The sequence below is a fragment of the Prionailurus bengalensis genome, chromosome A2 (genome assembly GCF_016509475.1).
Source record: "Prionailurus bengalensis isolate Pbe53 chromosome A2, Fcat_Pben_1.1_paternal_pri, whole genome shotgun sequence".
Classification (NCBI taxonomy): Eukaryota; Metazoa; Chordata; class Mammalia; order Carnivora; family Felidae; genus Prionailurus; species Prionailurus bengalensis.
The window spans coordinates 115,072,146-115,085,270 of NC_057348.1; the positions used below are offsets into that span (position 1 = coordinate 115,072,146).

General features: G+C 37.8%; 2 protein-coding genes across 2 annotated transcripts in view; one reads left to right on the forward strand and one right to left on the reverse strand.

Annotated features, from left to right (window-relative positions):
• The window catches only part of IGF2BP3 (insulin like growth factor 2 mRNA binding protein 3), a 155,183-nt gene that overhangs the window by 111,108 nt on the left and 30,950 nt on the right, over window positions 1-13,125 (reverse strand). The gene's annotated exons all lie outside the window — the stretch shown is intronic.
• LOC122487999 (small nuclear ribonucleoprotein F-like) lies at window positions 4,359-4,861 on the forward strand. The gene has a single exon (XM_043589088.1). It carries the CDS (start codon window positions 4,549-4,551, stop codon window positions 4,738-4,740), a length of 192 nt encoding a protein of 63 aa, XP_043445023.1. The 5' UTR covers window positions 4,359-4,548; the 3' UTR covers window positions 4,741-4,861.

Here is a 13,125-nt window from a genome sequence, read left to right on the forward strand (position 1 = left end):
ACTAGTTATAATGACAATTCAATACTCTTTACTAGGAAAAAATACTATTAGAAGCAAGTTTAGGGGCGCCTGGGTGGCGCAGTTGGTTAAGCGTCCGACTTCAGCCAGGTCACGATCTCGCGGTCCGTGAGTTCGAGCCCCGCGTCAGGCTCTGGGCTGATGGCTCAGAGCCTGGAGCCTGTTTCCGATTCTGTGTCTCCCTCTCTCTCTGCCCCTCCCCCGTTCATGCTCTGTCTCTCTCTGTCCCAAAAATAAATAAACGTTGAAAAAAAAAAATTTTTTTTAAAAAAGCAAGTTTAATTACAGAATAAAGGAGCAACAGAGAAGCTCCCATAGATTCCAAAGAGCATCTTCAAGATCTTTAGTAATCAATGCAACTGATTTAAACTGATTTTGTAACAATTTTCAAAATTACATAAAACTAGAAAAATATCAACCTCCATATGCCATACCAGGTTCATTTATTAAGTACGATCAGCTTATCTTGTTTATCTATAACTCAAACCAGTAGCAACCAAGTTCCACTTACATGGCCTGTCATGCAGAAGTACATCAGTAAACAGCTATAAAAGGACTTTTGTTTAAAAATAACCATAGAGGTGTCGTGATGACTCAATCCATTAAGCTTTTGACTTCAGCTCAGGTCATGATCTCACAGTTCGTGAGTTCAAGCCCCGCATATGGCTCTGTGCTGACAGCTCAGAGCCTGGAGTCAGCTTCAGATTCTGTTTCTCCCTCTTTTTCCCTCTGCCTCTCTCATGAAAGCATGTGCATGCTTTCAAAATAAATAAAACATTAAAAAAATTTAAATAACTATAAAACTGGCTGACTGGCTGACTCAGTCTGTAGAGCACACAACTCTTGATCTTGGGATTTTAAGTTCAAGCCCCATATGGAGTGTAGAAATTACTTAAAAATAAACTCTTTAAGGATGGCTGGGTGGCTAAGTCGGTAGAGCATGCAACTCTTCATTTTGGGGTTTTAAGTATGAGTATAGAGATTGCTTAAAAATAAAACATTTAAAACTTAAAAAAAAAAAAACTATAAAGCCATCACTGCTCCTCAAAGTGTTTAACAAAAATTCCTTGATATCATATATCCACTCTATTTCCAGTTGTTTAATAAATATCTTTGTACAGCTGGCTTATTCGTATCAGGATTCTGATCAGAGTTAAGGGGTGCATGGCTAGATTAGTTGGTAGAGCATGTGATTCACGAACCTAGGGTTCTGAGTTCAAGCCCCACATTGGATATGGAGCTTGGGAGGGGAGGGGAAGGAAAGAAAAGATCCCAACCAGATGTACATATGTGCAGAGTTCTTTTAGCCATTTACTTGACAAGTCATAAATCCTGCATGATTACTCATTCTGAATTTTATCCACTGCATCCCTTTTGTGTCATTTTCAGTGTTTAGTATGTTGAATTTCATATACAATGATATGTAATATTTTTATATTATAAAGCATAAAACATCTAGGACACAACCACCCAAATAATTAGAACAAGACAATTGAAGCTACCCATGCTTCTCTCCCACTCCAAATGCCTGCCTCCTGGAATGTACTCATTGCACCAAATTTGTCATTCGTATGCCTTTTATTTATGAATATTCATCTCTTTTAAAATGATTAAGTAGGCAAAATACTAGTATCAATCCTTAAAAATGAACAAAAATTTAATATTAAATATCTAGTCACAGTTCTACAACTTAAAAAAATTAAATTTGTTCCATCAGTATCCCCAAAGAGCTATACACTGCATTTGGCTGATTATGATTCTAGTCTCATAACCCATGTTTCCTTTTTTTTTCCCCCTTGCAACTTATTTGGGGGAGAAAAAACCCAAATCCTGTCATTTGTCCTATAGATTCTTTACTGTGTGGATTCTGCTAATTACACCCCCATGGTGCTGTTTAGTATTCTCCTCTGTCCCCTGTAAATGTAGTAATTAGATCTGAAGATTCAATTTGTTTTTTGTTGTTGTTTGTTCGGGGAGATACAATAATTTATCACAAGCAGTGTTTTATACTTCCACAAGGAGATGTGTTATCTCTAGCTGTCTTTCTGTGATACTGCAATCATGAATGATCACTACCTAAATCCATTATTTCATTCAAGGTTGAAACTAACTTTCTCATTTTATCATGGCTTCTGTATTTTTTTTTTTATTTTTATTTTTTTAGCTTGAGTTCTTCTATTAAGAACAACTTTCTCAGGTGCCTGAGTGGTTCAGGTGTTAAGCATGACTTCGCTCAGGTCATGATCTCATGGTTCATGAGTTTGAGCCCACTGGGTGAGCTCCCACTTCGGGTAGAACTCAAGCCCCATTTCGCTCATGCATGCTCTCTCTCTCTCTCTCTCCCTCTGCCCCTCCAGGGATGAACTTGTGCCCTCTCTCAAAAATAAAATGAATGAATAAATAAATGAACCGATCCATCAGTATTAAAAACAAAACAAAAACTTTCTTTTAGGGTGCCTGGGTGGCTCAGTCACTTAAACATCTGACTTCAGCTCCGGTTATCAGGTTATAATCTCACAGTTCATGAGTTTAAGCCCCACATCGGGTCCTCTGGTGTCAGCACAGAGCCCATTTCCAATCCTCTTTCTTTCTCTCCCCCTCTCCCCCAAATAAGTAACAACATTAAAAAAAACCAAAAACCTAGTGTTATTTAAAAACAAAAAAACACTTTATCTTGTCAAATATTTGGAACTCTGAAGCACAGAAGGTACAGTGAAGACAGGATAAATAATTGATTACTTCCCTTCTGCAGCGGATGGTTTTGTGCCCCTTATCACAACCCCTCACTTGGGTCTGATTTCATCCACAGCTGTGGCAGACAGGCCTAGGTACAGTGAGGTTTGGTCTGCCTCCTTCCACCCCTAAGCACACACTCAGGCATCTCTGTTTTACTTCAGGGCTCTCTCCAACGCCTCAGAAGAGTAGAAGAGCAGCCTAGAAGCAAAGGAGATGAAACCCTCAAGAGAATACACAGTTTACAAGGGAAGGGTACTAGCCAGGACATAAATGCCTCTCTTCATCTGCAAGGCATTCTGTACATTTCTCTAAGGTACCATTTCGTTTCAGCAATTTCATTAAAGCACCTTTCGTTAAAGCACTTCTTGTTCCAAAATAAATCAGCTTCATGAAAATCCTCATCTCCATCTCTTCTTTCAGCAGTTCAAAGGCATTGTTATTTCACAATTGTATTTTCAGAATAAGGAATTGGAGTTCTGGCATTGTCCAAAGAGGACCAAATGTTTACTTCTTTTCAGTATCATAAATTCACAGTCATAGATATTTTGAGTGTATCAATCTAATGCATTAATTCCTTTTGATGCTCCAAATACCTCATCTTTAGTCAGTCAATGCACGCTTTTTCATATTGACTCCTGCATCTTGTGACAGGACTCCAATAACCTAGGAGAACTCCTTTGCTTTCTGTTCCAACAGAACAATCCAGGTTCTGTTACAACTGAACAATCCAGGTTCAGCCGGCACAGTTCCTAGCCCCATTTGCAATCAGCTTTTTCTATATAAAGTGCTAGTCCTTTTTAATCAGAAATAATACACTGAGACACAATCTAGTCACTAGAGTGTTCATTATTATTGGGTTGGTCATTACTCCTAGGCCACAGCTGGAAAATATATACATTTTGTGTGAAAGAGAAATAAACCATGTGTTCATGCTGATTACTTTCAATTCAAATTTTAGATTACTAGGTTGTTGCCAAGTGTCTTTGATATTTGCATCTTTTCTTCCACTGTAAGGTCTGACAGCAGGTAAGAAAGTAAACAAGAGGGGCCTAGATGGCTCAGTTGGTTAAGTGTACGACTTTTGATTTCGGCTCACATTACCATCTGACAGTTTGTGAGTTCAAGCTCACCTTTGGCTCCAAGAGACAGCAGGAAGCCTGCTTGGGATTATCTTTCTCCCTCTCTCTGCTCCCCCCACCCCCCAATTGCTCACCTGCTCTTTCAAAATAAATAAATAAACTAAAAAAAAGAATTTAAACAAGAAAACGCTTCATGTCTGTTATGGACAGAATACTTTTGTTCCTGCACCTCCCACCTCCCAAAATTCCTATGTTGCAGCCATAATCTCCCTTGTAATGGTACTACGTACGAAAGGGGCCTTTGAAAAGTACTAGGATGGGGGCGCCTGGGTGGCGCAGTCGGTTAAGCGTCCGACTTCAGCCAGGTCACGATCTCACAGTCCGTGAGTTCGAGCCCCGCGTCAGGCTCTGGGCTGATGGCTCAGAGCCTGGAGCCTGTTTCCGATTCTGTGTCTCCCTCTCTCTCTGCCCCTCCCCCGTTCATGCTCTGTCTCTCTCTGTCCCAAAAATAAATAAACGTTGAAAAGTACTAGGATGTAGATGAGGTAATGAGGGTGGAGCCTCCATAATACAAGTATGCTTTTTTTTTTTTTTTTTTAAGAATTTATTTATTGAAGCTCCGTGATTCGCACCCAACCATAGCTACTCCAGTCATGAGGGACAGACAACAGCTGGATCGGCGGCGAGTGGCCCACAGCATTTGCTTATAGTAGTGATGAGTTTGCCCCTCGACCCCAAACATTTCCTGAATGGATTAACAGGAAGGCCGGTAATGGTGAAACTTAAGGGGGAATGGAGTACAAAGGCTACCTTGGTATCTGTAGATGGCTATATGAACATGCAGCTTGCAAACACAGAAGAACACATAGACGGAGTATTGTCTGGACATTTGGGTGAAGTTTTTTAAGTCCTTTATACCAGGGGTGTTGAAGACGAGGAAGAAGATGGGGAAATGAGAGAATAGCATCTTTTGTGAGGAATTTTTTATATTTCTAGACAACAAACTTTTTCCAAAAAAAAAAAAAAAACTTATTTAGTTTTTAAGTAATCTCTTCCCCCAGTGCAGGGCTCACACTCACAACCCCGAGGTCAAACTCACAATCCCGAGATCAAGAGTCACATGCTCTTCTGACTGAGCCAGCTGGGCACCCAGGATTGCGATCTCTGCAAAAAGAAAGACCAGGGGTCTCTCCACCGGCACATGCTGAGGAGAGGCCATGTGAGTCACAGCAAGGAGGTATCTCTCTACAGGCCAGAAAAAGCAGGCCCTTATCAAGAACAGAAAGAACTGCCTGCACCTTGAGGGTTTCCCAGGCTCTAGAACTGTGATGAATAAATGTCTATTGTTTAAGCCTCACGGTCTGTGGTATTTTGTTATAGCAGCACACACTGCTTATGACAGTGTCTGCGTTCAACCCTCACAGCATTTTATCGACTAGGAAACAACAGCTTAAGTTTAACTTGTCCAAACACACACTGCTGATGTGTAGCAGGGTCAGAATACACCTCTGGGCATTCTAGCTCCAGAGCCTATCCCCTTTATTACACTATATTCCATTTTATTGATTTCACTTATAATCCCACCAATAATGTAACCACATCAAATGACTTCAGAAAAATTACAGGCTATAATTTTTGTTAAACCCTAAAGGTCAAGTATAGGTTAATCCTACACAAAACTTTCACTTTTCCCTACAGCTTTAAACCATATGATGATCATTTACACATCAAGACTCAATACTGACATTAAAAGGACAAGGTTACATATTAATAACAAGAAAGGAAGGCAACAATGCTGAAAACTTGGCTAACTCAACTGCCCAGGACAACTGTATACACACGCCATCAGGCACTTCTGAAGCCAGTCATTTCACAGTAAGTACTAATGCAAGAAACAAAAATGTATTAAGGCTTGCAACCTTCTGTCCAAACTACCTACAGATCCTGAATGTGTATTTTCTTCATCTTATTTCTTCCAAAAGGCTCTGTCACACCCCTTTCCATCAATACTTATACAAATTAAGGGAATCACTAAATTCCCACTTCATAAGGAGACTCAGGCTCTCATCACAATCTAAGGGGCTAATACCAGCAGAAGGCAGGAAGAGAAAACCAAGTCTAATATTAACAGGTTTCTCTTTGCCTTGTTTTCTTATTCAAACAAGTGGGACACATCGTCCACATTTGGACCATTTTTAAGCCTCTTAAATCCACCACTTGGAGGCACTCTGTACTAGCTCAGATTTTCATTCCAGTTGTGCCCAACCAATTCAATCTATATGTAAAAAGCAATTTTACTCAGCCAAAATCAAAACTGCTAATTACCTGTATTAATAGTATTCAATATTTACATACAAGTATCTCCTTTTTTATTTTATACAGTTTAGAATTTTAAGTAGCTCTTTAAAAGGTCAACCTCAATTTTTAAAAAGTTTAATATACCTTGCTGATGCAAAGGGGCAACTGGCATAAATAACCATGACTCATCACTGACTTGGTCATCTCTTATCAAAGCCTCTGACTAGAGATGTAGCCTCTAACTCAAGTATTCTCTTTTTTGTTGTTGTTATTTCCTTATATAAAGCTGTAACATGCTCAAAGACCTTAAACTTGTAAATAGAGAAAACTACAAAGAACCCAGAGATCCAGGTAAAAGGGATCATTCATTACACACTCTGGCTGGTAGAATCATGGGCAGTTTTCAAATTTTGTTTTTGTTTTATAAAATAAACCTTACTAATTGTTATGGGGGAATCAGCCTTATTTGCAACCTGTAGTATAACATAAAATGAAGCAAGAGAAACCAGTTCTAGATTCCAACAGTTCTAACTAGTGTTGTAATACCAGTTTTCTCTTTCCCAAACATTTTACAGTCTAGCAAAAGAAATCAGACATTTTAGGACAGTCTTAAAAAATGGTCAGTAGAAACAGGAAGGAGGGAGCAACATGGAGATTTAGGGGTAAATCAGGTACATCTCAGGTAAAGAATTTCTGTGAAAGGGCTCTATACTGGTCGTGGAGCCTATTTAAAAAAAGAAAAAAAATAATCTGTCAAAAATTGAATTCACTTACAGAATTGACAGAAGGTCACAAGTACTGTAAAGAAAAACATATTTGCTCCAACAGTTAAAGAGGATGCCAGATCCATGAACTGAATACTGGATGGAAGAAAGGAAAATAAGACAAAGTATGTTGTCCCCTCAACTATAAAGGTAAAAAGATATGATTCCAAGTGCGGTCTAAGGATCAATTACGTTAGACCCAGGAGGGCTTTCTTAAAGCTTTCAGGGCCCCAATGAAGACCTAAATCAGATTCTCTGGGGACCACTGATAATCTACTGATATCAGTAGGGGGCAAGTTCCAGGAGGGCAAAATTATTTCCATCTTATTCACTGTTGTATGTTCAAGTGCTTAGCAAATTGCCTGGCTCATAATTTGCAATTTACTCAACATTGCTCAAACAAGGAATAAACAAAAATTCTTTTTTGCGTTAAGTTTATTATTTTGAGAGAGAATGCACACACATGTGAGGGGGAGAGAGTGCGCATGAGAGAGAAGAGAAGAGAAGAGAAGAGAAGAGAAGAGAAGAGAAGAGAAGAGAAGAGAAGACCCAAGCAAGCCCCACACTGAACTGACACATGGTTCAACCACACAACTACGAGATCATGACTGAGCTGTTATCAGGAGTCAGACATTCAACCAACTGAGACATCCAGGCACCATCAATAAAAATTCTAAGTAAAAATCTCAAGTGTTTCTTCTGTCACCCCCTCACTCCCAGATCCCCATGGGAACACATCCATGTTTTAGTCCCCTCAAATAAAAGAGGTGTATTTGTGTTTTAAAGTTGCACACCTTGGGGAGCCTAGGTGGCTTGGGATATTCTCTCTCTCTCTCTCTCTCTCTCTCTCTCTCTCTCTCTCCCTTTCTGCCCCTCCCCTGCTTGCACACTCACATTCTCTCTCCCTGTCAAAATAAACTTTTTAAAATAAAATAAATAAAACAAAACAAAACAAGGTGGCTCAGTCAGCTAAGCGTCCAACTCTTGATTTCAGCTCAGGTCATGATACCAGGGTTGTGGGATCGAGAGTCACACCTGGCTCCGCGCTGAGCCTGCTTAAGAGTCTCTCTCTCTCCCTTTCCCTAAAATACTAATACCAATAATAATAATGTAATAAAAAAATAAAGTTGTACACCTCATCATCTTCATCTACGTACAACAGTCTCATAGCCCTAAGTATATGGATGGGGTCCATATACTTGGTGGGGTCCAAGAAAGGCTGAATGTCTATTACTAATGCTTGCAAGTACACACTGCTCATAGGAGACAATGTCCCATCAATAGGGGACAATGTCCCATCGATAAAGGAATACAAAATTCTTACACTTCTTTAAGATACATCCAAAGCAATATGACAGAACAGTTCGAAAATTGATTTGATCCTTGATTCCTGAATAACCAAAGATTTCTGTAGTCTTCATAACTAACTTAATCTGAAAATGAGCCTTTAACCAAAGAGTCATCACCAGTATTTCAACCAACCATAGGAACACATGCAGTTGAATATTAGGGAGTCACTATTTAAACAAAAAGCTCATGGCCTGTATAACTCTAAAGTACATTAACACAATAAAGCCTATTACACATATCTTCCTTGAAAATTAGGGTGATCACAAGGGAATACTTAGGTACAAAACCTGTAATATGTTTGAGTCACACTGAAAATTAATCCTTCTCTTAAAAAAGAGACAATCATTCCATATTTTTTCACAGTTAAACTAATTTTATAAATATCAATGCATTTTTTCCAGCAAGACTCATTTTTAAAAAGTTATTTTAAAAGCTGTAGGTCTTAAAACTGTCCAATGGAATAGCCACTAGCCACATGAGGCTTAAAATGTGGCAAGTCCAGTCTGAATTATTCTGTGAGTATAAAATGTAACAGATTTTGAAGATTTAGTACAGAAAATATAAAATTTCTCAACAATTTTTAATACTGATCACATGTTAAAAGATTAAAATTTTAGATGAATTGGTTCATATAAAATACAAATATTAATTTTACCAGTTACTTTTTACTTCTTACTGTGGCTAATAGAAACCTTAAAATTGCATATATATACAGTTTACATCTTTCAGCTGGACTGAGCGGTTTTAAAATTTGGTATACTTGATACTGAAAGGTAAAACTAATTTACCAAATTTTGCTTCTCAATGTAATTTCAGGATCAAGAAACAAAGTTTCATATAGATTAGTTATTCCTCACTTAAAAGTCACCATCACTAAGTGAACTATAACTGTATCTGCAAGAAGAGGTGTTTTAAGGTGACTAAACTTTTTTTTTTTGCAAGTAAATTGTACCCTCAATGTGGAGGTTGAATTCATGACTCCAAGATGAAGAGTCACATGCTCCACTGACTAACCCCAAGGTGATTAAACTCTTAAGCATTGTATTTAAAAAAAAAAAAAAAAGCTAGATTTTGAATATATGGGTATCTCTGCTTTAACTTTTTTTTTTTTTTTTAATGTTTATTTTTGAGAAACAGAGAGATTGTGAACAAGGGAGGAGCAGAGAAAGAGGGAGACACAGAATCTGAAGCAGGCTCCAGGCTCTGAGATGTCAGCACAGAGTCCGACGCAGGGCTTGGACTCACGAACTGTGAGCAAGACCTGAGCTGAAGTCGGACACTTGACCAACTGAGCCACCCAGGCGCCCCTCTACATTAACGCTTTTTATTTTACGTTACTGCGAACTGGATGTAGTCCTTATCTAAGGTAAATCCTAAATCCTTGGATTTTTTTTTTTTAAGTGAAAAGGTTAAAGTTTACTGTTATTAAGTTCTATCCCCTACTCATGAATTTTAGAAACTGTAACAATCCAGGGCACCTGGGTGGCTCAGTAGGTTAAACATCTAACTCTTGACTTTGGCTCAGGATATGAGATGTCACAGTTACTGCATTTGAGCCCCACACTCAGAACCTGAGTGAGGTTCTGCACTGATAGCACAGAGCCTGCTTAGGATTCTCTTTCCCTTTCGCTCTACCCCTCCCCTGCTCCCACTCTCGAGCTCTCACTCTCTCTCTCAAAATAAAAAATAAAAAGAATTCTTATGTAGCAAGAAAATGAAGACGCTAAGTTTGATGTAAATACCTTGATCTGACATTCCTTGCCCTAGGTAGGCAACCCAACTCTTGCTTTTCTCCAAAGATATAACCTTACTCAACTTTGCAGATAATCAATCTTTCTCTCAGCAGGGAGTACAAACAACAAATAATATAAACACGATGCTACCTTGCCAACCTGATAGTGGCCAATTTTTTCCTGCTTAATAAGATACTTTTCTTTCTGTTTAGACAAAAAATAAACAAAAAAAGTACGTTTATACTACTTAAGGAAGAATACATTGAAGAATCTATGGTTCATTCACTGCAACATGCTTCCTCATCTATATCTATCCTTGAATTCACAGGAAAAAAACTATTTGAATCTGTTATTCCTTTAAACAAATAAAACTTGGCCAAGATATTAAAACATTCTCATGTCTTGCCTATGACATGTTTGCCAATTAAAAAAAAAAAAAGGCATACTGAATATGATTAATTCTCTAGAGCTACGGTGTCCTCTGCAGACAGAGGTACATGTTAAAAGACACCACATCAGCAAAAATCAAGACCCTGGGAAACTCTCCAACACAAGTATCTAAGTTTTCTAACAAATTTCAAATAAAAGATGGGGAGCCTAGACATTAAAAAAAAAAAAAAAAAAGACAAAAAAAAAAAACCCAAAGACATATCAACCAATCACAAATGTACAGAACTTAACATAAATCCTAATTCAAATAAATTCTTAAAAAAATATTTAGCGGACACCTGACTGGCTCAGTCAGTAAAGCATGTGATTGTTGATCTCAGGGTCTTGAGTTCAAGCCCCATGTTAAGCTTACAGCTTACATTAAAAAATAAAATCAGAATGGAAACTTAAGGCTGGCTCAGTCAGCAGAGCATGAGACTCAATCTCAGGGTGGTGAGTTCAAGCCTCAGTTGGGTGTGAAGCCTATTAAAACACACACACACACACACACACACACACACACACACACACACACAACTGGGAAAAATGAGACTTTTCATTATCAGTGAATTAGTGCCATTGTTTTTTATAATTATGGTATTGTCTATTTTTTTTTTAAGTCCTTGTCTTTAAAGATGCAATCTGAAGAAATTAGGAACATAATATACTTGCTATCTTGAATTTGCTTCAGAAATCATCAGAGGTATTAATATCCAAAAAGGCTGGTCATCAGCTGGTGATTCTTGAAGCCAGGTGGCAGGTAAGGAGGATTTATTATATTGTTGTTTCTACTGTAGTACTTTTGAAATTTCCACATTTTTTTCCTGCTCTCTAGTATCTGGAAGTCACTATCTTTGAAAATGATAAATTCCATCAAAATCAAACTGTGGGCTTGTTAGTACTTGTAACATGAGAAAGGAAGTTTTAGATGAAAAATATGATTTAAGTTGATATAACTGTCTGAGAGTAAAGAAACTTTAAGTACTTTTCACTCACATGACCTTCAACCACGCTAGCATTTCCCATACTTCAGAAACACTAAAAGGTTCTAAAATTGTTGCTTTAGACAACAGTCTCTTTTTGCCTCAGGTGGATAGTGCAAGATTCATTTTGCTCTAATAACTACAGTTAAACTTCAAATATAGAATAACCACAAAACTCTATCTTATAACAATGTATGTTAATGAAATTATCTGTACTATTCACTTAAAAAGAATCGCTGCACTGTGCAAAAATTTTATACAATGTGCATTTATGCCAATTCTGATACAAACAAGAGATGCCACAGATGAAATAGAACATTAAAAAAATTTTTAAGTTTATTTTATTTTGGGAGAGAGAACATGCACAAGCGGGGGGGGGGGGTGCTGAGAGGGGGAAAAGGAGAATATCAAGCAGGCTCCACACTGACAGTGTGTAGCCTAATGTGGGGCTCGAACTAATGAACCCACAAGATCATGACCTGAGCCAAGATCAAGAGTTCAACACTTAACTGAGACACCCAGGCACCCCAAAAAGTTTCATTTCCTAGCTAGCCAGACCAAAGTCAGAAATACCCAGGGAGGTTAATCATTTACAGATTATTTCTGCCCCAAGTACAACTTAAGAATCAATTTTTAAATTTCAACAATATTGATAATTAAAATAACAGATACCATTTATTCAGTTACTCCTAAGGGGTAAAAGATCATGTCAGGCACTTGAAATATATTTACGCTGTGTCCTTATACCAACAACCAAGCTCAGTAGGCATTAATACTCCCACTTTATAGATTAAGGAAATTGTCTCAAGGGATTCTTTTAACCAAGGTCAAAAAGCAGGTAAATGAAAAGCCAAATTCAAATTTGAACTCCAATTTCCATGCTATTTATACATTAATTTTACAGGTCTACTATTTAGCTTCTGTGTAAGAAAAAAATCACACAGATCTTCAAGAAAACTGTCCAATATAATCATAATAATATAAATCTCAATCTCTTGAAGAAAATACTCGAAATTGTCTAGTTTACATCCACCTTTCAGAGGAGGACCAAGGAGGTCACACCAAAACAGAGTAAATCATTTCAAGGTAACCAAAACATCCAGCCTCACCCAGCAGCTAACAGGACACATGAGTAAGACAAATAACTCTGACAATAAAAGATGTAATGAATTTGGCATTTCAAAAAGTTCCCTTCTGGGAAGTCCCTTCAAGGGCCCCATATGCTTAGATGGGATAGTCGCTTGATAAAATAACATTAAAGTATTAGGCATTAGTCTTTTAGGGGCACCTGGGTGGCTCATTTGGTGGAGCGTGCAACTCTTAATCTCAGGGTTGGGAGTTTGAGCCCCACACTGGGTGCAGAGATTACTTAATAAAACTTAAAAAAAAAAAAAAAAGCTCTATGATAATCTAGTTGTGTTTTTTTTTTTCTTTAAAACTTCAGTAATATATTTCATGTTTCCAAAACATATTCAGACTTCCAATTATGTTCTGAAAAAAAAAAGATGACAAATTTCCAGCAGCAGTAATGGTAAAATCTATTTAATAAATTTAAACCAAGATGCTAGAAAATTCAATAGCTCCACTTTCAGCATCATAGTTAGAAAGTAACATGTTAAAACTGTCTATCATGGGCACCTGGCTGGCTTAGTCTTGACAATCTAGGATGTAATATCATGCTTATAATCAGTGCTATTAGGGGCACCTGGCTGGCTCAGTCATTGAAGCATGCAAC

Excerpts from the sequence above, each read along its gene's own strand:
- LOC122487999 (XM_043589088.1), top strand. The coding sequence starts at position 4,549 with ATGAGTTTGCCCCTCGACCCCAAACATTTCCTGAATGGATTAACAGGA.